Here is a 25,776-nt window from a genome sequence, read left to right as displayed (position 1 = left end):
AGGGTTGGACAAATTAGCACCCAATTTTATTGGTATGTAGTTTGCTAAGCTAAAAATCAACCAAAAATTTGCTTTGAGCATGAAAATCACATGGAATTACATATAAGCTGCAAAATTACTAAAGATGAAAGCAAGATTGAACCCTATAATTTTCAATTATCAATACAAATTTGACACTCCCACTCTGTGGTTGATGATGTGACGGAAGAGGAACAAGTGGTGTTTTTATGGTACCATCTACCACACACATCACACGTAATCCACTCATTAGAGCTGTTCCTTCCATTGCATGAGTCACAATTCTGTGACCTCTTGCCTTTCGCCAGAAACATTTGCTTTACAAATGCCCGCATCTTGTTGGCATTCTCTTGATTTAAACAGTTGGGGAATACATGCTTGCTGATTGCCAATGCATTCTGAAAAAAAAGAACATGGCTTGAAACATGGTATCATTGGCGAGGCACAATACAATGCTAGGGTACATTTTCACGAAAATAATGATGTAGAACAGTTGTATTATTGTGAAAATAATAAGTACCAATTTTAGCAATATGTTACTGATGCTGATTAAAAGGATTATAAAACACATGCCATTATTATATTTATTAAGAAAGATAAAATATTTGTTCTGAATGACTAATGAGTGATTATTTTACACTATCATAGTTACGTTGTACTGTATCAGAAAGAAATAGAAAATGCAAAAAGAAGTATGAAAGAACAAGCAAGAGCATGTATGAGTCATGTAGCATGTTAACTGGTTTTTAACGCATATTTGCTTAAATATGACTCTTGGTATAAAAGTCAGTCATGTATATGTTGCATACCATCATCACAAAGTCCCCACAACTGTAGCCGTTTTCTTGCTTGCCTGAGAACAATTGTGTGTTCTTCTTCCACTCTCCATCAAGTTCCCTTGTTTTTGATGCCCTCTCTTTCATGTATTTACTAAAAATAGTTATAGAAAATTAACATTTTTAAAGATTGTATAAATGTACACAGTATTGTCTGTATATGAATTAAGTAATTTGAAATAGAAGGGGTCCAAAGAGGGACTTTCACAGACGGAGGTCAAAACTAGATCAGCCCCAACATGGTTGGGACTGAGGTAATAAAATTTGATAATGGCACCTCTAGATAGCTGGAAATGGCATTATTAGACTCCAAATTTGAGTAAAATTTTCTTTTTTTCTCAATTTTGTTTAAATTTTGAAAAATATAGGGCAGATTCAAGGGGCCCCTTGAATCCGCCACTGTAATTTGAATAAATATGAATTAGGGTGGTATAAAACATTGTGATACCTTACAGGCTATATATCATATTTGTCATGACCAAAATAATTACCTGAAATTTTCAAGATGTGTATCATCGTCTCCATTCAATGAATCAAGAACACAAGCACTCATTGATGGGATGTGTGCAACAAGCAAGATCCAGTGGTTTGATACATGAATAGGTGCAAAAATCCAAGTAAATTTTAACATGGCAATCTGCATCAAAAAACATATAAACCAAAATTTCTAAGTTTGTGTATTTCAAATTAAATACAATGCATTGTTGGTACAATTATGATCTATATTATTGTTTCATATTTTCATATCACATATTTTGGAACACTTTTTAAGAAGTTGCATCACTTTCCTGTGATGGAAGAACTGTGTAACACATTCACGGAAAATACAAAGACCAAGAATGGTGAAAAAGCAGGGATGAAGTATATACTACATTGAAGTCAATTAATGAAGCTTGAATAATATGGTTATAAAAATTAATATAAGATGGCTCCAGTGAAAAGAGCAAAACAAATGTTACAATCTTGGTTTAATTTTTTTTCCCAGCATAATCTATATTTCCAGTCAGATTTTTAAATAAAACTTAAATTTACCTTTGTTGCCATCCAGGGTGGTAAGTGTGGGTTATCCCACTTAGTTGCTATATGCGATGGCAGTAGAAATATACGGCCTTTACCCTGTTTGTTAAATTCGAAAGTCAAAGTTGCAAGAAAAGCATTTATCACCTGCAATAAAATGTTTAAATATACCAATTTAGTGCACAATTGTCATTAATATTAAATAAAAACTTGTATGCTTAAATTATTATTATTTTATTTAAGTGTAAAAAGAAGCATTTTAACAGCACAATGAATGAATGCACTTCAACTATTCATTATGTCACTATTTTGAATTACTGACATTTACTGTTATTTAGGTGGATTCTAGGGAAGTCTTTTCCAAAGATAATGAAACATGATTACATAATACCTTAAAAGTAAGTAGTAAATGATGTAAAAAGTATTGTGTCGTTCACACTCTCTACATGCACTTAATTAAGCCATGACCTGGGTTTTTTTGTCACATTCCTTTTATTGTGTTTTTTAATAAAGAATGATCTTACTGAATGATGTAATATGATGACATCAATGATATTTTATGTGTATTTTTTTTTACTAGTTTTTGATATCATAATTGAAGTCGTTTGTGCAGCCTGCTCTACTATTATCTGTGGGTAATATATCCTGCTAAAGGAGTATGTGCATCAATTATCTAATCATTATCATATTCTTACTTTATCACTAATCCAATCATAACCATTCAGTTCCTGTAAGTCTTTCTTGCTAACAGAAAATTTTGGCACATATAGACAATCTTCATCCTTCATTGCATTGACATCAATAATTGTTTCTGATGGGTCTATTTGGAACAGCTGTGATGAATCTGGAAGAACAATATATTTGAGCGTGTTAGCACAGAATCTATAATCACATCAGGACAAGCAAGTATTTTGATATCTGGATTTAGACATTGTTTACAACTATTTTACAAGATTAATCAAGAAAGCCTGAGGCTAGGAACTTAAGTGTTCTGACAAGGTTGTCAGTATAGGCTGACAGACAGTTTGAGTCCCCAAGAAATAATTAAAGTGAGAAGCAGTCAATTAAACCATAATTAAGTATACTGCATAATAGCTGTAAATGAGAAAGCTTGGCAGAGCCAAAAAAACAAACAAAGTGAATGCACAGGACAAGTTCAAAATAAAAAATCTAATCCTTTGGAATTGTTTAAACCTCTGAATTGAGTTAGAAGGTTCAATCCCTCACTGTGCATTTCGCTTGTGTCCTTAGACAAGTTCGTCTCTCTCCACCCAGGATTAAAGTGGGTACATGGTAAGTTAAAAATGCACTGATTACAGCTGCAACATAGAATTAGCATGTCATTAGGGTTAGATTAATTATTACTTTCTTAGTTTGTCAGTTCTTTTCTTCATGTTTATGTTAAGTGCATAGAGGTCTCTATAATATGCCCTCTATAAAGTCGACCACTATTATTATTAACATCATGACGTTTTCTAATTTTTAAAAACTATATGTTATATATTCAAAAATATATAGTACCTCTTGAGAAAGTCTTTATAAAGTCATCCTCGAATATTTCTGCTGCTTTAGCTGGAATAGCACCTAAAAAAACTTGTGAGAATCAGTATCAGCATCACTGAGTAAGTTAATACAGAAATCAAAATATACCCTGGTATCCCACATTAATACATATAAATAATATTTTCCCCTTATAAACAATTAATACTTTCAATTTTACCTAGCAATAATAGTCTGAATCAGTGCCTCCAGCTAATACCGGTCACGTGACATATAGTGGGTACTAAATGTAAACAGCCACTAGTAACTACTAACGTCCTATGATTTAATTTTGGATTTAAAATAACTGTAAAATACATACTCTTGCAACGAATGGGGACATTAATTTTTTTTCTTTCATAGCATTTGCCATAAATAATATATTTTTGATTTAGGCCTAAAAGTACCTCAGCCAGCAACGACTCCACTGGAGCAACATGCACATCGTGAGCATACCGTACCTTTACTTGAAAAAAAAATTCCAGGCTTTATTCCAACTATCCATTGGAGCCTTACCAAACCAATCTGATAGTGTTTGAAAATTTAACAATTCAACAGTTGAATGGTATCGATGATATACAAATTCCAATGGCTATATAAGTTAAAGTATTATTGAGCCTTAATACTACATTACACTAATCGCTCCCACATATCTTTACAGTAAGTTCACTTTAGAAAGTACAATGGGACAGAACTTTGCAGCATGCAGTGGTGGCATTAGCAAGGATCGTAAGAAGAATGTCAAACTAAATTAATTTACTGATCTGAAGTTATTGTGGTATTTACTATTTCTTTATAATGTAGGTTAGGGCTTTTATCTTGTTTGCCAATGCCATACAGCAATGTTGGTTAGCTCATCTTGCAAGCCTACCAAGAAATACTCTTTCTGCAACCCTGTACATCTTTACCGGGTAGCTCAAACACGAAGAGACCCTTAAGGGAGAAGCAACGTACTGTAAGAGCTAGTCCACATCTCGAGCGCTTTGAGCCCGTTTTGGTGTAAAGTGCTATATACTGTATATATACATTACATTACATAAAACCTACTGGTACTCTAGAACAAATTATTACTGACCTCTACATGGAAAGAATAAATAATTGTAATAATTTAATTATAATGATCTTATTGCAAGATTCTTGAAAAAGTAGAATTCACTGTATATTGAAATATTCTTTAATTATATACATGAGGTGGATGAACATCCATCATGGAATTAATATTTTTCCAGAAGAGGTACAAAGTGATTTGGAGAGAAAAATTTACACTCACCAGATGTTATTAGGTTCTCAATATTTTTATCACGTGGTTGGATGAGTATATTTAATGGGTTTTCTTTGGTGTCACCTATGGCAGGATAGACGGACTGAATGTTACATCCCAGCACAGACGCTAAGCCAAATAATTGAATTAAATTTCCATTTAAACTGAATTGTTCTTTCAGTGTGTCCCTGACACAACTCTCATAGAGTGCTAGTATGGTAGCATCATTGAAAACATTATCACCCCTCATCTTTTGAAGTTCATACACTGCCTTCATACGCTGCAAAAGTACCTCTTGCTTTAGGTAATGTTCCTTTTTACAGCAGAGCTCAATCACAGTAAGTAGACGTAGTTTGCAGCAATGATCCGCAGAGCCAAATGCTATTTTGGATGTTGCCAAAAATAAGCAATTACCATCCACAATGACCTTGATCATGCACGGATCAATCTCAATGTCTGAGTTACCCTTTGAACTTAGACAATTTTTCAGAGCCCTATTTTTTGGGAGTTCACTTTTTAGTAAGTGACAAACTCCAATAAGTTTATCAAAATTTGTAGAGTCATTGTCTCTTAATTTTTGGGTAATATTACGCCATGTTTTATCCTTGGTCCAATCCTTCTTACGAAGTACACCTGTGATGATAACAAAAAAAATTATTAATGCTAAAGGATAATATGATATTAATATTGACTTCATAGACTGAAATATCCTGGCATACTCAGGATAGCTGGAAATAAATGACAGTTATAGGGTGTTTCTACTGATAAACACAAAATAATCAATTTTTTTAAACAGCTTTTGTAATGAGTGCCCGCGTTGCAACTGCATTATACCTTTTACGAAAATCGGTTTTTGCGCCGGAAATTACGTCACCATTTTTTTTATACAACACGTTTTCCAAACAGTATAGTTTCTTTCTCACTAACAAGACAATGTATTTCAAGTATATTGTCTTGTTTCATGTGAATTTCATGTGAGAATACAGTGTGCGGCAAAAAGGCGAATGCTTTCGGCTGTGCTCATCAGCACAACAAAGGGGAGAACGAAAGAGAAAAACGGTAGGCCCAGAAGAGCGGTGAGGCCAGGCCCAATATATTCCCGCAAAATAATTACAAAACAAGTTATTTCGTTGCTCCACATGTTTGTTGACGTTTTAGCTTGAAGGCCTCTGACATGAACAAAAGGACTAATCATTTTGAAAGTTCGTGTGTGATACAATCGTGGTTCAACCTGAAGGTCATATTTCTCCTGATAATCGCTTTTTGCAGCTAAAGAGTGCACAGCCATAATCGGTTATTTGCCGTTCAAACATGCTTTTGCGTGTTTTTTAACAATTTTTTAAAATTGCTTTTTCCTAACTGGTCCTGTTTCCACTGCGACAAAAAAAAAACTATTTTTTGAAAAAGCGATTTTTAATTGATTTTTATAAAAGGTCCATAGATCATAGTAATGACAGTATTTAGTAATACAGTATAAAGACTGGTTGTTGGTAATTCCATCAACTGTATTATGTGAAATAATCTACCAGACTTAAAATAACACTGTCTACAATGTAACTAGATGTTTGATATGCAATATGGTGAATTGATTTAAAAAAAGGGTACTTACAACTGTCAAAACTAAAACTTGAGTCATTATTTGTTCCTTTCCAATCAATACCTGTCGGACTAGTTGGGGTTGGACTTGTTGGTGTCGGACTTGATGGTGTTGCTAATCATAAAAAAAATAAATAAATGCACTAATGACAACATTGAATGAATGACCAATCTGTCAATAGTAGAATATGTAATAAATTATGCATGTTTACATTTATTGTTCATTTAGGTTACAATGCACTCTGTTTTCCCTGATCATTGGGTCCATCCACATGTTTAAATGTTGCTGCCATATTGGCATAGTAGCAGGCAACCCCACCCATTTATACTCTTGGGGGAGAGAAGCAACGCAGATAAAGTGCTTTGCCCAAGGACACAAGAGAAATATGCACAGCGAGGGATTGAAAACCCAGACCTCAAGGTTGGGAAACCAAACCGTTCCCACTGCGCCAAACTGCTTCCGATATGTTTGAGACAATATTGTGCCTATTCTACTTACAGACCACTTGATATTGGTTTGACTACTCTGCTAACTGAGCTATAAGGTAAAGATTTTATATTCTCTTCTATATTTCAAATAATTTCACTCACTCCCAAGTAATTCAGGCTAAACAGTTGGTAACCTCTGTGTATGTAGTGAATCATCATTTCAATACGAAATAACACACATTCTGGTTTGATGTTAAATTTATGGATCAAAGTTTCCAACTTTTCTAAGTTGAATAGATGAATTACAATTTTTTTGTAAGTTTAATTTCAGTTTATTTCAAACTGTTCTTGAATTACATAAAATAGAAATATGTCCAACTTACCAGGTTGAAGTTCTGGCCATATATATTGAATTGTGTCTTTTGCCCTTCCAATTTTGATTAGTACTTCAGCTAATCTTTTCTTAGTAGCTTCAAGACCCTTATTTAGCATCCATGCGTAAAGTACCTCAAAGTTTTGTTTTTCCAAACTAGATTTGTGTGCATGTTTAATGTTCTCTATTTCACCCTTTCTCAAATCTAGCAGTCTACCAACTTTTGTCACTTTGTCACCTATCAGGTGTGAGACATCACTGATAATTGGAATTGTGACTGTTGATGTATCCGCTATAGAATCAAAATATAATAATAAATTATGAAAAACAATACTTTAAAAAAAAATGTATTAACCGTTTTTTACACTACAATAAATGTTTCAATTTTACCAAGTTGTAAGTAGTTTGATCTCCCAAGATATTTTTTCGTAGGGCAGGCCTAGTCAGTGGCGGCGCCAGCGGGGATGGGGCTTAAGTCCCCAACCGGACAGGTCAAGCCCCCCGCCGGACAGAGCTCGTCGGGCAGTTAGACCATAAAATATATAAAAATAGGCCCACACCAAGTCAACACATGTCTGTCACAGTCTCAGAGTGCCATTTCCGGCCATCCAGAGGCTGATATTCTTTAAAAAATCTTAATTAGGAGGGGAACCCCCTTCTCCCACAGCTCGAGCCTACGAGCTCAAGTCCCCCCCCCTCTTGGACAACTTAGCTCCCCCAGAAAATATATCCCAGAGCCGCCACTGGGCCTAGTGCCCATAACAATAAATTTATTCCCCGTTGCCTGTGGCAGTATGAACACATGTGCACTGAATAACTTGGGACATCTCAGAAGAAAAAATGCGGCCTCCATGAGGCCTGTTTTTCTTCACAGCGGTTCACTGTGAAAGTTTTAAATGGATTTGTTAGACTTGGTTCAGGTTTACAAATTTCTACTAGTTAATACTGGCAAAATATTGAAAGTGTGAAAAGGATCAGTATTACACTCGATTCTAGCCTGGGTTCCAGGCCCTAATTTTAGGTTACTCACTCTTTATTACACTTAGTGCGCGCCATAATTAATTTAATTGGCGTCCCATATTCGATTTCTTTTTTTTCGAATTAGGGCCTGGGCAAACGATTCATGCGTGCAATTTCCCACATCAAATTTGATGTGGGATATCGTATGCGTGACTGATTTTGTAAATCACGTGATTGGCTAACTTCATGCATATTAATCAATCTTGGTAAATTTTCAAAATTGAAGATGCGGATGTCTCGACTAGAACAAGTTCCAGCTCCCTTTTGGCTACCTACTTGAATTAAAACAGTTAGTGTAATAGTTCTGGCCTGCTGAGAACGACATGGACTGATAACCGTAGGCTATAGGCCTACTTGGAACCTTGCTCACCACTAGCTGCTACACAGATTTAGGCCTTTAGGGTAGAATATTGTTAAAAAGGTAGGCCTCTGTAAGTAAGAACTTAAAAATAGGCCAAGCCTCTAAGACTAGGCTAGGCCTACTACCTGACTCCAGGCGAGGCCTGAGCCATCCAACATTAGTCTTACTAGGGTCTATTCTAAATATTTTAGGCCCGTTTTATTAGGGAAGACTATTTAAATTTAGTCATGCCTAACCATGGACCTATGGCCAAACTAGTCGACGCGAGTGACTCAGATTCGTGGCTCCAAAAATATGAACATTTGATTGGTTGAAATTGTTTATTTCGGTCCGCCCATTTATCCAAATACGGAATATAAGATTACGTCATTCTTTTGACATCCTGGTGCCTGATTTCAGTGTTTTACAAGTCGCTTATTCCGTCTATAAATTAACTTTCTCGTTGGTGGCGCTGTCCAGAATGAGAAAAATAATAAAAAATAAGAGACTTGTGGCAAGTCTAACTCGATTCATATGGCAAGACATTTTTTTGGTGATCCGCTTCAAGAGCGGATCACCTCTTGTTATTGTCAGGATCATCATCCTCTTCATCTTCTTTTTTTTATTCTTCTTTCTTTCTCCCCTTTTCTGTTCGCACAATATCTAAAAAAAACTGAAACGAGTTACGCAAAATCGCTGTCAGCCAACATTTGGCTTGGTCTGGAATAGTCATGGTAAGCTTTTCAACGCGCTCAGTCATGCGTGACGTCATCTACGCGCAATTTTGCATTTTTACATTATCGATCATATCAGCCTAACCAACTGCCATTTCGAAATCGTATTAAGTGAACATTAACTTCGGGTTAATGTTGAATGTACTGTACCCTAATTTGACGCGTGTGCTTCACTACGCGCGCGTACGCGTGCGTCAAAATTTCAAAATACTCAAAATCACTTTTTGACTAAATTAAGCACGTTTTAGGCCATTTTGAGCATTTCAAATTTTTTTGGAAATTTTCCACTACGCGTGCGCATTTTTACGTGCGCAGCACATACAAAAGCCAAAAATTTACAATATTTTACATATTTTGGGTTCCTGACATTGTTTTCACAAATTTCCATTCTTTTTGGCCAATAGCAATACCGTACGTACGTATCAAACATAGGTATCTTTGCGCGTATTTGTGCTGCTATACAGTGAAATTATGCTAAAATCAGGCCTATTTTTAATCAGTTATATCTCCTTAGGTTGAAAGGTGACCCCCAATTTTTATTACATATTCTGAAAGCACATGAGTTGTAGTGAGTAATGAGTGATTATGTTATAGCTAAGACAATTCTCTTTCATATATATGACTAATTTTTCTGACCCCCCCTCATCTTTCTTTCCTTTAAACGTTGATGAGCCCATTTCATCTTAACCATTCATCATTTCTGATTCATATTAAGTGAGCATAATCTTCAGGTCAATGTTGAATGTCATGTACCTTAATTTTTCTTTCGCGTTTTTTAGCGTGCACGTACGCGTGCGTTAAAATTTATGTATGCATAAAAATATCAATATTTTAAATCAGTTATAGCTCCTTAGAATGAAAGGTAATCCCCAATTTTCATTACATATTCTAAAAGCACATGAAATGTAGATACGATTTTATAGATGATAATGGCTGATCGGACATTGTGACGTCATAATATTGCCATTTAAATTAAAGACAAAACTGAATTTTTATTTTACGACTCGTTTGAACGTATTTTGCTTATTCTTGATTGTCTCCCATCTGTGAGTATGTTATAGCTGAAACAATTCTATATCAGATGCGTACATTTATTTTTTATATTGATCACGTCAGCATGGTCTAAAAGAATGAATTTTTGTAGCCTTATCTCACATGCTTAAAAGATGTAAAAAAAAAATAAATACAATTTAGAGAGGGCGACAGACTGTATTTCGACGCTATCGGACTGATATAGGTCATATGAAGGGAAAATTCGTGTAGCATTACCAACAGGCGGTTTTAAAAACACTTGACAATGTCTAATTTCTTGTGCCATTACCGTACACGGACACATTGCGAATTGCACGTGTTAAAATTTGAAAATTCTCAATATCATATTCAGATAGTTTAAAGACCGTTTCAGGTCATTTTTAGAATTTCAAAACTTTCCATAATTTATGCGCCGTACGTTCATTTCCACGCACACAGCACGTACTAAGGCTAGTAATTACGTTTTGTTTCATATTTTGTGTTCCTGACACTGTATTCATATCAGAAGTCACTCTTTGTGCAATTACCGGGCTAATGGGCATCAAGACGTGCGCGTACGCATGTGTAAGTCTTTTAAAATGCTCAAAATTATTCTTTTTTTAAAAACAAATGACAGCATATTTTAGCATATTATGAAACTTTTCAATCAGCACCGCGCGTGCTTCCTGAGGGTCAAAGTACGGCGGATCACCAAACTCGTCCTCAGTGATGAGTTCAAATCTAGTTTATACCTTGTTTTGGGAACTAATTTAAAAAAAAAATTACATTTTGTTATTTCATTTTAGCAAATAGTTTGGCCATCAAGAAGGAAGACAAAATAAAAATTAAATTTTTTTGGTGAATATAAACAGTGTAGTAATGGGATGGTTATGTGCTTTAAATTTATATAATTAAGAAGAAATATACATGTCATATTTGTGGAGATTTAATGGCAGTGGCGGGCGTAATATAAATAGAGAAAACTAATTGGCCAAAAATGAAATTTTATTTTTATTTGAAATCATCAATATTGGCGACCGGCCGGTTTGCTAAATAAGGTATAAAGAAGTCTTGCCTACAAGATAAAATATTACAGGGTGCTTGCTGCTACAGATCAAATCAAGTCAGTTTTGTTGACTTGCATACTTTTTACTAAAACAATTAATACAGTACATCAATTATGATCCATACAAATAAAATATTTATTCATCTCAGAATTGGTAGAAAAAAATATTGCTCAAATTTTTAATTTACAGTTAATAACTTAAATATACAATGTAAGCATTTCATTTATTAAATTCATTATACACCAAATACTGTATAACTTACTGCGGTACTTTTCAGGTAGGAAAAATTTCTCAGGCTCAGGCATCACAGGTTGACTGGCGGGAATGTGTTTTCTTGAAATTATTGAAGCGCCATTATGTCCATTGCTTCCAGGGCCAGATTTGTTGCTGTCTGTAGAATCCAATAGCGGGTCCTTTTCTTCACCTAAATACATTTTATATATTTAAAAAACCCCAATAAATGAACAAATTTGGATAACCTATAAAAGTACCAACAGCATGGTATAAAAAAGATGAAATTGAGAATGGCATTTTGAGGTGAAATTTGAAATATAAAGATGTTTACGTTTACCTATGAAAAATTTGATATAGCATACTTTACATGGATGACAGTACTAACAACATCCAGCCTTTTTTGTCAACAAAATGATCTATTGTTTGCAGGTAATTATAGGTTTATTATAATATAGACACCCATATTTCAACAAAAGTTCATTATTTCACAATTAAATGATCAAATATGTTTAGGATTTTAACTGTACATTAAAAAATATTCAAAGATGAGAAAATTAGGGTCTTCTTTTAGACATAGTAGTAAAAAATAAAACACTTACTTTCAACTTCATCACTATTGTGTTTATTAGATGAAATGGCTGAAATCAACAATAATTAAAGCTGACTTTAATACTTCCAAATATGAAAATAACAGTTTATTATTAAATTTATATTTAAAAAATATTTCAAAAGATGAGCAAGATAAAAATGGGGTCTGCTTGTAGACACAGTAGCTATAAAACACTTACTCTGAACAGCATCAACTTCATTACTATTTTGTTTGCGAGTTGAATGGCCGAGCGGTTAAGGGAGGCGCCGCTACCTATAGCCATAACATTCGGCGCTGGTTCGAACGGCACGCTCGCCTATGGTTCCGGAGGTGGAACAAGTCTTCTCGGATAAGGAGATGTGTATGTAGGCCCAGTGTACACATTTGGCTCGTGTGCACTTTAAAGAACCCAGTGCATCTTTCGAGAAGAGTAGGGGGTTACCCCGATGTACTGGTCCATTCATTCAGCCTCTCCTGCGTCCTAGCTGATGCCAAACGTAGTGCACCCTTGCACTCCTTTGGACCCCACCAGTGATGGAAATAGAGGGGGATTCTGACGCATGGGCAACCCAGGATCTCCAAATTCACTGCCCAGGCACGCCATTGTTCATGGCGTATAGCATCGTCTTTCGAGACGGCTGGCCTATATATACTATTTTGTTTATTAGGTGAATTGCCTGGAATTAACAATAAAGTTCAACATGAATATGAAATTGGGCTGATTTATGGTTTATTATTACCCAGGCAATATACTGTTCAATCACTATTTTGTTTATTAGGTGAATTGCCTGGAATTAACAATAAAGTTCAACATAAATATGAAATTGGGCTGACTTACGGTTTATTATTGCAAAATACTGTTCATTAAAAAAAATGTTCATCTTAATAGGAATGGCCAATCAAGAACCATTGATGAAGATAACAAGAGTTATCAAAGATTTTGTAAAATGGTTTACCTACCTAAATTTGATTGTTTATCTCTGATTTGATTAAGTTCTACATCTGTATTTGGGATAAGAAATCAGATGTCAGTACTAAATTCAATTTATATTCACACATTAGCGAAGTTCTTGGAAATAATCCCACATATTTGTGATACAACTTTCCATCACAATGACAGCACAATAATTCATGCTTGGTCATAATCAAGGTACTTCAATCAACTAAATGCTTTAATTTGCTAAAATATGATATATTGCTACATACCTTTCGACACATTTGATAATTTGGAACAACAGTTACAGTTGAAGATAACATTTTTTACCGTATTCCAGTTATTCTCTGGTGCTTAAAAAAAAAAACCAATATGATTTGTTACTATTTCAATTTTTTCTCATTTCCGATATTTATTTAAATTAAATAAGTAAAACGATTAAAACTACAATTCTTGTACCTTCTTTTTGAGGATTCATATTATTTTTTTTCAATTATTTAAGTTTTATTTGCTCATGAAAAACATAACTAAAGGCTCATGAAAGCATAAAAAAAAAAAAAAAATTGGCAGGAGGTTAAAGTTCCTGGTCTTTGAAAAAACCTCAAATGAGAATGTGGCAGAAAGAGACAATGTATTCATTAGGCAAGATTTTTTTAAAGATCGTCATGGGAAGGCGGAAAAAAAAAATTTTTGCACATCCATTGCAAAACATCCAAATGGAAGAGAAAGTAAAAACACTGAAGTAATGGGATAGGCAAAAGCTTCAATTTTATATAATTAGGATGAAATATACATAGTGTGTGATTTTTGGAAATTTTAAGGCAGTGGCAAGGGCAATAGAAATAAAGAAAAACTTATATTTTTTTTCTTTTCTTTCCTTTTCTATTTCTAGTTTTTTGGTGGTAGTTGGTGTGTTAATTGGCCAAAAATATAAGTTTATTTTTATTTGAAATCATCATTATTGGTGGACATCGAGTTTGCCTTCCGTGGCAGCACAGGCAAAGGCATTGAACCGTGGTATTTTCAGAATACAGTGACGGATCAAGGAGGAGCCCCACTCCTCCCAGGGAGGAGTGTAGACCACCTCAGCCCAACCATGGTTGGGGCTTAGGTAAGCAAAATGTAGTTGGCCCGAAATGGCACTCTCAGACTTAAATTTGAATATAATTTTCTTTTTCCTCCACTTTTAAATTTTGAAAAAATTAGGGAGGGTGGGCCGGCTGGTTCCCTTGAATCTGCCACTTATATTGTTCATGCAAACTGACATTCATGAAAATAATGATTTAATAGCTACTGATAAGCTTGTGACGTATTTGAACCATGAAAATCAAATAAGATAAACTTAAAACAATCACTTTAACTTCTACAGTCTCTTTGCATGTACTGTACTTTTAAAATTTATCAAGAGGATTTTCCTTCTCTTTTTGAGTTTCACTTTAGTGCAAGTGTGTTGGAACAACATTATTGTGAGTGGAAATACTACCATCTAATGTATCAAACTAGGGAGATAGGAAGAACACAAAACATTAGTTAGCATATTTATTTCACTAATTTATCATTATCATTGCGTCATGGCAAGATTGCGTCAACGTAACATCGAAGTTCGTAAACTTGTGGTGTCACTACTAAAATAAGTAGAAATTGATATATCTATCTCTGTCAAAAGCTGTATAATTATTGTGTAATAATAGCTATGTAAAATTTAATTGACTAATTACAATGTTTTGAAATGCAGAAAACATTACCTGTATATACGGGTCTTAATAATATACAAAAGAAATCGTTTATAGTAGAAATTGTGCACCTTTGTTAGCCTAATAAGTTTACACGCTTCCAATTATAACAATGTACAGTACATTGTTTTCACAAGAAATTTAGCCTCTGATAACCATTGCACCCATAAAATTGATGGAGTGGTTACCGAGATGGTTACAAAATGTAAAAACAATTGCGTTTTTACTCGGTTTTGGTCCGGAAATACAGCATGCACCACACTTGGAACAGAGCAAAAGTTAAAAGACAAAATTCATGACAGTCAATCGTAATTGTTGTTTTTCTTTCCACTCTCTTTGAAAAATGGGGTTTTAACTACAGAAGACTGGTAAAAAGTGGGGGGGGGGACAATTAATATGATGTCCCCACTATTTTGAAAAATGAGGGGTACGTCCAACCCACCAACACCCATGAGTACAGGTGCTGTAATGTGGGTGCTGCTAGTAACCCACGGACTAGCCAACATTTCAAATTTCAATTTTAAATAGGATATTTTAAAAGAAAATCATCAATATAGTAAGTTAAACCATCAATATAGTACCCATGTGGGCCTAATTTTTTTTCGCCTTCCACCAAATGCTTTTGGCAGACCATTTGCTAAATTTTATTTAAATTCTTTTGCCTTCGTCCGTTGATCTCTATGTACAATCTTTAAACTAGACCTGTGCCAGGGCTGTAGTTTATATTGTTAGTTAGGTGCAGATCTAAAAAGAAAATTAGGTAGGTCCTATGTGTGTGTGTTTACAAAAAACCTTTAAATTTGCTTGATAGGGTTTTTGAATTAAATTATGCATCTTGTGATTATGCATAATAATGACCCCTGCAACTTTTGTCCTTTGACCTTACTTGACATTAGGAGCATATTAAAAGATAATATTTACAATGTCCCAAGTATCATCTGTAACAAATTTGAGCTACATCAAAAATATGGACAACTGACATTTGACCTATGAACTTTGACCTATAGGGTGAAGAGTATTTTTCTTTCATGTTTTAAAAGGTCCTACTGATCATTCCTGGTAAATTTGAGCTCAATTGGGCTATTTTGCAAAGCGAAGTGTTTTGCTGATTGCCTGCATACAGCGAGTCAGGTTTTAACACAGGCGTTCATAAAGTAAAGGAAGTTTTCTAGGAATACAAATCGTACTGTAAGGACAACAACTAGGCCTAACATTTCTAGTTGACTGCCTGCCAGCAAAGAACAAGCATCTGCCACACTCTCCAGCAAAGAACGAGTATCTGCCGCGCTCTCCATCAAAGGTGTACCGTAAAGCTGGCTGTTTTTTACCTGTACAGTAACAGGCCTATCGCGTCGCAAGTAAACAGTACAGAGACAGGGACTGACTCTCCCTGAATTCATAGATGACTATATTCATCAGAAAATTTTGCATACAACCTCAAACAATCATGTTTAGCAAATATTTTTGTATTGATTTTATCTCCTACATCTTATAATTCATCAAAAACGCAAGATATTACCAGCGGTTCAACTCCACACCAGACAGTACATACATCTCAGCTTTCTAAAAGTATTTTTACTACTAGTTTATGTGTTTACAAAGTCAACTTGACCTCTGTGACCTCACTTTTTGGATGCTGACGACGACTAGGTTTATATTGTTGTTATACCTACAGTACTGTAAAGCTACATTTACACTAGACACGACGACACAATAAAGATGCGCTCAGTGTTGAAGAATATAAACGACGCGATGATATGTCACTGGCATGTTGTTATCGTGTCTAGTGCAAATGTAGCTAATATCATGAACTGTGGACGCCTACTGCCGACAATGCCAGTTTAGCTCAGTCAGCATCGGACAATAATTTGAAGGTTACTGGTCTGTTTTCTACAGCAGCCCATATTTACTTTGCTCCAGCGGTTCAACTCCACACCCAGACAGTACATACATCTCAGCTTTCTAAAAGTATTTTTACTACTAGTTTATGTGTTTACAAAGTCAACTTGACCTCTGTGACCTCACTTTTTTGATGCCGACGACGACTAGGTTTATATTGTTGTTATACCTACAGTACTGTAAAGCTACATTTACACTAGACACGACGACACGATAAAGATGCGCTCAATGTTGAAGAATATAAACGACGCGATGATATGTCACTGGCATGTTGTTATCGTGTCTAGTGCAAATGTAGCTAATATCATGAACTGTGGACGCCTACTGCCGACAATGCCAGTTTAGCTCAGTCAGCATCGGACAATAATTTGAAGGTTACTGGTCTGTTTTCTACAGCAGCCCATATTTACTTTGCTCCACTTACTGTCAAATAAATATGCCTGAAGCAGAAACCACCAACCTATACATAAACTTACCAGTTGATGGTGAGCTTGCTGATCGGTCATCATTAGGATTGCAGCAACCTGTTGCGGAAAAAAACTGAATTGATTTAAAACATACTATACTAAAAAACCATACTAGCTTAAAACCAAACATACTAGCTTAAAGAATTTTTACTTACTGATTTTTAATGTTTCATGTTTTTATCCTTTACTACATGCAGTTTTTATATTTACTCAATTAGTAACTTTTTTACCATTTTTTAAATTTTAAATTTTAAATTGGCCTATGTTTACCTATTTTATATATTTTACTATATATTCTAAACCTTGCCAGATCACTATCTGAAAATATTCTCTCTTGTGCAATAATTACCCTGGCTTCTGGACCCCATTGGAAATAAGTCTGGTGTACAATCACTAGACTTAATGGGTCATCCAGGCATTCAATTAATTATTCATCTCCTTTTTTTATGTTCGTTATCAAAATGTTATTGTTATGTATGTGATATTGAATGCAAATAAATCAAATCAAATCAAATCAAATATTCCTTCCCTCTTCCTCTCCCACCCTCCTGATACATATTTCATACAAAAACCTAATCTATGTGTATACCAAAAAATAATGGTATGAAACTCATAGAAAAAAAATTAAACATGTCTTACCACATCTTAGAAAGCAAGGGCAGTAATTGGTCCAAAATGTCTTGGATTTCTCAGTCCAACAACATAACACTTTTGTAGCAAATCCAACAATAGCAAGTATAAAAACTAAAAAGACAATGAAAGAAAAATTACAAACCAAATAAACAATACACTAGTTGGTAAATTACAGGTACAGTAATACATTTAGTAGCGATACAAGTCAGTCATTACATCATCAATTTTATTCCCATGTAATTTTCCTATACCTCCTGAGCAGACACTAAATTTGATATATTGTCTGGTTTATTTTGAATCTTGTGTCGCAGGGCCACTTGTACTTGGCGCCAGGAGTTAACTGTTCTATTATTTATCGAGGGTTATTCTGATGTGTGAGACAGAATAGGCAATTTGTCGGTTTGTTCAGTGGCGTATCTGGAAGTCTTGAAATGGGGGGAGCTGGCGAAGGTGAAGTGGTGGGCGGGGGGACTGAATGACCAGTTCAGGGGTGCTTATTCACAAAATAAGGTGATTTTTAACTACCTGACTGTGATTTTTTGGGGGGAGGGGACGCAACTAATTTTTTTTTTGTTTTTTTTGGGGGGGTGACCATATATCATTGCAAGCAAGCTCAGAACAAACACATAACGGACCTAACAAATCTCACTCTTCAGCATTGGTGAACATGAATTAAGACTAGACCAGCTAGCTAGGCCTACAAAGGCATTTATGAGATAAAAAATGATTTACTTAACAAGAACTAAAAAGACATAATTCATCATAATGTATACACTACATGTTTATCTCTTTAACAAATGTTTACCATTCTATCGAAGAGTGTTAGTTTGTGTACTACTGTAGCAAGTCCTTCTCATGCGCAATTAATATGTTGATCAACTGAGCAACCGATCACCGCTACAACCAGCAGCTTCATTGAAATATTATAAAATGAGATGCAATTATTGTCAAGTTATTTCGGACACTACAGAAATTAGATACCTTTAGGAGGAACCAAGTAGGCTTCGAGCAATTTTTGTTAGGAAATATATGGCTGGCTCATTTGGCTTTTAGTTTGTATAGTGTCCTCAGAACGTGACTATAATTATATGTTAGTTATGGTGGATGTAATTCATTGTGACAATCCAAAGCCAGAGGTTAACAGGACTCTAGGGAATGGAGTCAAAATATCCTATACAGTGCAGTGGGTGAGTAATAATAAATTTGTTTACTTCATTAACACTAGACTTTTTTTTTTATAAGAACCATTAAAATTTTGCCCAGACTCAGTGTTCTTATTTTTTGGCCGATTTCAGTCTGAAAATGTTCTTATTTTGTTCTTATTTTTCCACACTTTTCAAACATACCAAATTATTACTGAACAGCAGTATGTTACTTTACTGTATTATAGGGCGAGTCGAGTGGCCGAACGGTAACGGAGGGGCGCCGCTAGCTATAGCCTTAACATCGGTGCTGGCTGCAGCTGCTCCTCGCCCATGATTCGGTTGGTAGAACCAAGTCTTCTCGGGTAAGGACTTAAAATGGAGATCCAGTGTATACATCTGGCTAGCGTGCACTTTAAAGAACCCATTGCATCTTTCGGAAGAGTAGGGGGTTACCCTGATGTGATGGTTCATTTCAGCCCCTATCGTTGAAATAATGTGAACTTGTAGCTACCACGAAGCGTCCCTTTACGCATGCTAGGTAGTCACGGACCACGGCCATACACAATTCAGCACAATGGTGCTAAGTTATGGGTTATTCTCCTACCTTTACCCTTTAGAGGGTACTTAAATAGTCACAGCTACTGTAATTAAGGTACAGATAAGATTTGTTGGTTTATTCTATTTTAAAAACCAACAAATCTTATCTGTACCTTAATTACAGATAAGATTTGTTGGTTTATTTGACATTTTACCTCCGCTTAATTTTTTCTTATTTTGTTTTTAATTTTTAAGCAATTTCATCCTCAGTGTTCTTATAAAAAAAAAGTGTACGACAGACGCTGAATAGTAACATATAGGGTCGGAATGGCTAATCAGCAATACTACTACAACAAATTATTTTTTATTATGGTGAAGACATTCTGATGATCTACATAAAATACCTGGACTAAGTACGATAAGAGGAATATAAACTTTTGGTTTCCACCAAGACTCAATCTCAGGCTCGCCATCAAGTGCTTTTATAGAAGACATTGTTGATGATGTCATTTCCCTCACATTTGTTGGAGTTGTTAAGTCAGTTGGATGAGGTAGATCATGGCGGATGGTGCTAACATTGGCTATAGTCATAGAAAAAAGAAAGTACACAAATAATCATAATGTGAATTTAGATTACAATTTTTAATAAGCATAACAAATTTATAATTATTTAATTTTTGTCCACCTACAGGTCTGAACAAACTCTATACTAATCCTCTATCCACGCTATCAAATTTTATTCATTCATTCATAATGGTATATTTATTCATAAATAATCTTCACTGAAAAACTGAATTGTGATAATCTTTTACATAAAATCAATTGCGAACAACAATGAAATTTTTAAAATGGTTAAAAGATAACATACAAAAAGTGACACTGGAAATTAAGTAAAAGCACAAATCACAATCATATAAAAACATCAATTAGCAACAAAGCAGATAAAAAATAACAAATTTATGGTAAGCTAAAAGCCTGGCCAGACTGTAAAATGCAATAATACTATTATTATTATATGTACTATTATTATTTTTTATGTGATAAATATCAATGACTTGGCATAGATTGTTTTTTTTCTGATTTTATCTATTCAATTGTAAGCTAATAACTTACTGTAAATATTAAATATAAAAAGTAAGCAAATATTGATTTGGCGATTATTGAAATTGAAGGAATTATTGAAGCAAGTTATTCAAAGCAGGGCATCTTCTGTACTCAAATAAATATGATACTTGCAAACATACATTAAAATGTATAATGATTCTACTGTAATTCAATTATTAATTTTATTTGGCCAATAGCAGAGCAAGTTAATGTTCAGGTGATTCAAATTTTATACAAAAAAAAATTGTACATATAGATATATTAAGTATTATTATCACGGCAAGTGAAAATACAATTCCAAACAGACAAGATATATACTGCCCTAAATTGTGTAATAATATTTCACAGCCTTTTATTTTCACAATGAAATGTTTTCTTGAAAATTCATTTTCACCTCTCCATTTTCAACATGCAGAAGCCACGAAAGTTTCTAAACTATTCATACAGGTACAGTCAATTCTGGCTGCGTGGTTACATCTAGACCAATAACTGACTGGCCACTCACTAGAAAATACCACTTATAGTACTGCTGATGCATTGTGAATGTTTTATCAAAATCTTTATTGTTTGAATATTTACATATTCTTTTACAATATAGACTATAAATATTTACATAATTTCATGTAACAAAGTACAACTGAAAAAATGGCACACTGCCATGACTTGGCAATTTTGAACATTTTCAGGTGCCATAGCCATAAAATTTCCTACACCTCAGTCCCAAGTTGAGCTGAGGTGGTGTCTGGACCTCCATCTCTAAAAATTCCTCAATGGGACCCCATCCTATCCCCCTCCCACCCACCACCCGAGTTCTGGATTAACTGCTGAAGTTGGACGTACTACTCAACAGACCAAATGAAAGAATTATTGGTTACTCTAAGCCACATTTATGCAAACTGATAATAAACTGCCTGCAATAATTCTATTCCAATGAAGCAGTTTGTTTTAAAAAAAAAACTTACGTTCTATTGTTGTAGTAGGGATGCCTTGCGGTGGTGGCGATTTTGGACTACAGCCAGCCGGACAATCAGCTTTGATGCATTCAGGACATTTTAAACATATCTGTGAAGAGCTCCTGTAATAGTCAGGCTTACACTCGCATTTGGCATTAGTTTCCTCTGTACAGTTCTGCAGTTGTACTTCATTTGGCTGACATACAGTACAACTATTACAATAAGCCTCAATTCCTTCACCTAACAAGTATGTTCCATCTGTTATCAAATAGAATAAAACATGTTAGAATATAACAGGGTATTGCTGAAACCCTGCAAACCTCCAAAAAAACACTGCAAACCCCATCCAAACCTAGTGACAATGATTGAATAACATAGTATAGGATTCAACTTGGTATCTCAATCAAAAAAATAAATTTTATGTTCATAAAAACCTATTTTTGAGCTAAAATCTTAATTTTTTGTTAACGATAAAAATATCTAAAAGATACACTGCAAACCCCATCCAGACCTTCTGATAGTGATTGAATCAAGTAGTATAGGACTCAACTTGGTATCTCAATAAAAAAAAAAAAAATTTCTTATAAAATAACATTAACAACCTATTTTTGGGGTAAAATGGCCATTTTTTGTTTTTAAAAAGTGCTAAACCGCAAACCTTCAAAAACACACCACAAACCCCATTCAAACCTTGTGATAGTGATTGAATCATGTAGTACAGGACTCAACTTGGTATTTCAGTAAAAAACAATCATAATTTTATGATCATAACAACCTATTTTTGGGTTAAAATGCCATTTTTTGTTTTAAAAAATTGCTATAACACAACAAACAACCAAAAACACACTGCAAACCCCATCTAAACCTTGTGAGATACCAACAAGTTGAGTCCTACTGTATACTACTTGAATCAATCACTATCACAAGGTTTGAATGGGGTTTGCAGTGTTTTTTGAAGGTTTGCGGTGTATTTTTAACAAAAAATAAAGATTTTAACCAAAAAATAGGTTGTTATGAACATAAAATTAATTTTTTTTTGAGATACCAAGTTGAGTCCTATACTACTTGATTTGAAAATTTGGGGTGGTCTCCAATTAGAGGGCTTGCTTTGTGTTAAAAGGTTGAAGATTGTTATTTGGGTCTTTGGAAAAGTGGTCTCGAATTAGAGGGGTATCGGAATTAGAGGGGTCTCAGAATTAGAGGGGTTTCAAATTGGAGGGTTCACTGTACCTTAAATGCATTTTACAGAAACAGAAAAATAAGAGGCAAGACAAGTAAAGAATTATTATTAATAAATATATTAAACCACTCTGTGATCATTGAACTTTACGGAGACTGGCAACTACACTGTACAAGGATTGCCTTATTGAGAATTTATAGGCTATAAAGGTTGGATTAGAACCTAAAGGAAAGAGACATGCAATGTTAAGATAATGAATGATAAATCTGAAGTTAAATTATCCATAATAGACATCAATGTCAATATTATCAAAATAAAGTAAAACCACAGTTATTTCATTATCTATTCAATTGTCAGGTACTTTTTGGACAATGACGTACCTTAACTTAAACTTACTACCATATAGGCATTATACAGGGTCAGTTAGAAGATTTTTTTTTTACTGGGTCTAATTCAGTAAATGGACAGTGTAAAAGGTTTTTGTTATTCAGTGCTTGACAAGTGGCATTTTTAAACATCAGGCTGAGGTAATTGGTACATTGAAAGAACATGTTTTATTTATTTATTTATTTATTATTATTTCCTTGCATAAATTACTCTTAAACGTAGCCTTCGCGTTGACATCGAGGCCTTGGTCCTCGCGAACGCGATTACATGCGGCACGGGGAATGGGCAGTGCAGCCAGCAGCGTGCGGTATTGAGCCTCCGGTGCCGGGAAGGCTACAGACAAACGCCTAGGCGCAGCCTTACGCGGCGCCGTCTCCTTAGCCTGGGCCTGGCGTGCAAGGAGAGCTGGGTCCAACGGGACCACCGGACAAGAAGTGACGATGCGAAGAGGTTGCGTCTTCTCGAATGTTCACCAACGATGGTCTGGAGGCTCAGCCTCAGGCGCGGAGATGCCCAAATACGCCAAAACAGCGGGGATCACCCGGTTTACCAACGCCTGTAAACCCTCCCTGCAGTCTCCCTCCTCCTCCCCCCACAATGAGGCCATATCCTCATCGGCGAACACAGGCAAATAAGGGAGATTCTCAGTAGGAAGAGGAGGAGGGGGACAAACGGCCGCAGCCGATAATAGCGCAGAAGCTTGCAAAGCAGCCTGCGCCGCCGCCGAAATCGCTTGCATGACCTCAGGAGCCAAAACAACCCCCGGCGGCTGGGATCCCATAGACACGGGATCCGAAAGCGCAACAGGAGGCGGCGCGGAAAACGGCGGAGCCGAGACCGACACGGACGCACTCACTGCAGGAACCGGTCGACAATGGTCAGCCTGCCAAGCCTTAATGGTCACAAATCGAGATGCCGGCCAACGTACGCAAATCTCACATGGAGAATCCGCGGAGCACCCCCTGAAAGCAGGGCAAACCTTATGGTTATTGACCTTCGGAATAGGCCGAGGGCCCCGACACTGAGGACATTCCGACTTGCCGGCCATGACGACAGAACACAATATCCACAGCAAAAAGATAACAATCCAAGATAATAATCCAAGATCCAACAATGATAATTCCGTAACAACGGTGTAACTTCTCGAACGTATCGAAAAAGAATGAGGAAGTTCCATGGTTGTGGGGCCACTTGTGCTTGGCGCCAGGAGTCGTCTGTTCTATTATTTTTTTAGGGTGTTTCTCGAGGGAGAAAGAATAGGCAATTAGTCGGTTTATCCAGGTAAGTATTCACGAAGTAGACTACTTTAATAATGCAATAAAGCAATACAAAAATAAGAAAACAAAGAATTCTATTTTTATATTGAATATTTTTGATGTGAAAGTTTCAAAATAAATTTTAATATTAATAATGTAGTTTTCAGTAAGGTATTCTTATTCTTTTAGGAATGTAATGCAATTTTCAATGTGTAAATATTCCATTCATCACCTACTGTAAAGTGTATGTATTTTTAGCCAAAATTTTTCTAATAACTTTGCTCTTAATTCAGTTCCTGCTGCAAATAAGTGCTTTTATGTATTTATATCTTATATATGCTTTTTTTTCTATGTGAATAAAATAACAAAAAAAACATAAATTAGCTTGTGTTTATTTAAGTAACCTTACCACCTAACAGGCTCATTTCCCAACCTCTAGAAATCAAAATTTTCTCAGGGCAGTACCCCCACCCACTTTTTTTTTTCTTGGAAAAATGTTTTTTCTTGGAAAAATGTTGACACCCCTAATTTGAACCCAGATCCGCTACTGTATATCAAGGTACTCACAACAATTTACTGGTACCCATTAATACACCTAGGTAAACAGATGCAATGTAAATAAAGTGTCTTGCTCAAGGATACAAGTCCCCAGACTTTGAGGTTGGGGACCAAAATAGTTCATACTGTGCAAAACTGCTATTAACATTCTAGGAGAAATATAAAAATCTATACTGTACTCACCTACACATTTTTCACAAATATCGCTTTTAGTACAAGTACTTCCATCTTCACAGCAAGCCTTATTTAGATGGTGGCCAGGCGGACATCCAGCTATACATTCACTGACTTGCCTTGTCTAATGCAAAGATACAAGTTATTTGATGAGAAAAAACCTTTGGTAGCAGAGACTCTGCTAAATATTCTAAATATTTTGTGTCTACTGCCTGCGTGGGGAAAATATAGACCATGACTGTTGGAGATGTCAAAATTAAATTACCCAATGATGGATGGCTAAATCAATTATTAAAGCAATTACAGTCCGGTTTTGAGTACACTATAAAAAATAGATAATAATAATAAGTAATAATAATAATAGTGTAGTTTTATATAGCGTACATACACTATTCATACATAAGATGCCCTTAAGGGTCACTTCGTGTCTGTGCTACCCGGTAACCCGGTACCAGCAAATCTCGTCATCCACCACAGGGGCTGTCTGTTTCAGTACCGTACACCGGGGTATCCCCCTACTTGTCTCAAAGGATGTTAGTTGGGTTAGTGCACACGAGCCATTGTATACACTGGGCCTACGGTTTATAGTCCTTATCCGAGAAGACTTGGTCTACCACCAGAACCACAGGTGAGCGTGCCGTTTGAACCAGCGCCGATATTTTGGCTCTAGCTTGTGGTACCCCTGCTAACCACTCACCCATTTGGTTAAAAACATTGAATCCCACAACAGGCCCGTAGCCAGGTCATTTCAA

The 25,776-nt window shown here is 35.4% G+C and overlaps 2 protein-coding genes and 1 long non-coding RNA gene across 3 annotated transcripts; all 3 read right to left on the bottom strand.

The window, feature by feature from the left end:
- Positions 1-2,195, bottom strand: LOC117122098. Its single transcript, XM_033267571.1, has 5 exons — positions 2,190-2,195; positions 1,887-2,018; positions 1,346-1,491; positions 828-948; positions 1-416 (listed from the first exon to the last, which is right to left on the bottom strand). The coding sequence occupies exons 1-5, from the start codon at positions 2,193-2,195 to the stop codon at positions 153-155; spliced, it is 669 nt and encodes a 222-aa protein (XP_033123462.1). The 3' UTR covers positions 1-152.
- Positions 2,196-2,554: 359 nt separating this feature from the next.
- Positions 2,555-12,291, bottom strand: LOC117122082. The gene is made up of 8 exons (XM_033267551.1): positions 12,264-12,291; positions 12,075-12,113; positions 11,504-11,665; positions 7,080-7,361; positions 6,281-6,382; positions 4,681-5,304; positions 3,393-3,455; positions 2,555-2,715 (listed from the first exon to the last, which is right to left on the bottom strand). Exons 3-8 carry the CDS (start codon positions 11,544-11,546, stop codon positions 2,555-2,557), a joined length of 1,275 nt encoding a protein of 424 aa, XP_033123442.1. The 5' UTR covers positions 11,547-11,665; positions 12,075-12,113; positions 12,264-12,291.
- Positions 12,292-17,109: 4,818 nt separating this feature from the next.
- Positions 17,110-25,169, bottom strand: LOC117122097. The gene is made up of 5 exons (XR_004447667.1): positions 25,034-25,169; positions 21,479-21,727; positions 19,817-19,993; positions 17,737-17,841; positions 17,110-17,154 (listed from the first exon to the last, which is right to left on the bottom strand). It is a non-coding gene; the product is annotated as an uncharacterized LOC117122097 (long non-coding RNA).
- Between the last annotated feature and the right edge of the window lie 607 nt (positions 25,170-25,776).

Source organism: Anneissia japonica, unplaced genomic scaffold (assembly GCF_011630105.1).
Source record: "Anneissia japonica isolate Jap-2015-1 unplaced genomic scaffold, ASM1163010v1 scaffold288164_len509026_cov199, whole genome shotgun sequence".
NCBI lineage: Eukaryota > Metazoa > Echinodermata > Crinoidea > Comatulida > Comatulidae > Anneissia > Anneissia japonica.
Note: the sequence above shows the minus strand (reverse complement) of the source record. Positions and strands in the feature narration are given on the sequence as shown.

Excerpts from the sequence above, each read along its gene's own strand:
- LOC117122098 (XM_033267571.1), bottom strand. Across the intron at positions 1,492-1,886 it reads CACCCTGGATGGCAACAAAG|ATTGCCATGTTAAAATTTAC; the intron begins GTAAATTTAAGT and ends TTTTTGATGCAG. Across the intron at positions 949-1,345 it reads ACACATCTTGAAAATTTCAG|TAAATACATGAAAGAGAGGG; the intron begins GTAATTATTTTG and ends AACTATTTTTAG.
- LOC117122082 (XM_033267551.1), bottom strand. The coding sequence starts at position 11,546 with ATGCCTGAGCCTGAGAAATTTTTCCTACCTGAAAAGTACCGCA. Across the intron at positions 6,383-7,079 it reads ATGGCCAGAACTTCAACCTG|CAACACCATCAAGTCCGACA; the intron begins GTAAGTTGGACA and ends TTTTATGATTAG. Across the intron at positions 2,716-3,392 it reads TATAAAGACTTTCTCAAGAG|ATTCATCACAGCTGTTCCAA; the intron begins GTACTATATATT and ends TTGTTCTTCCAG.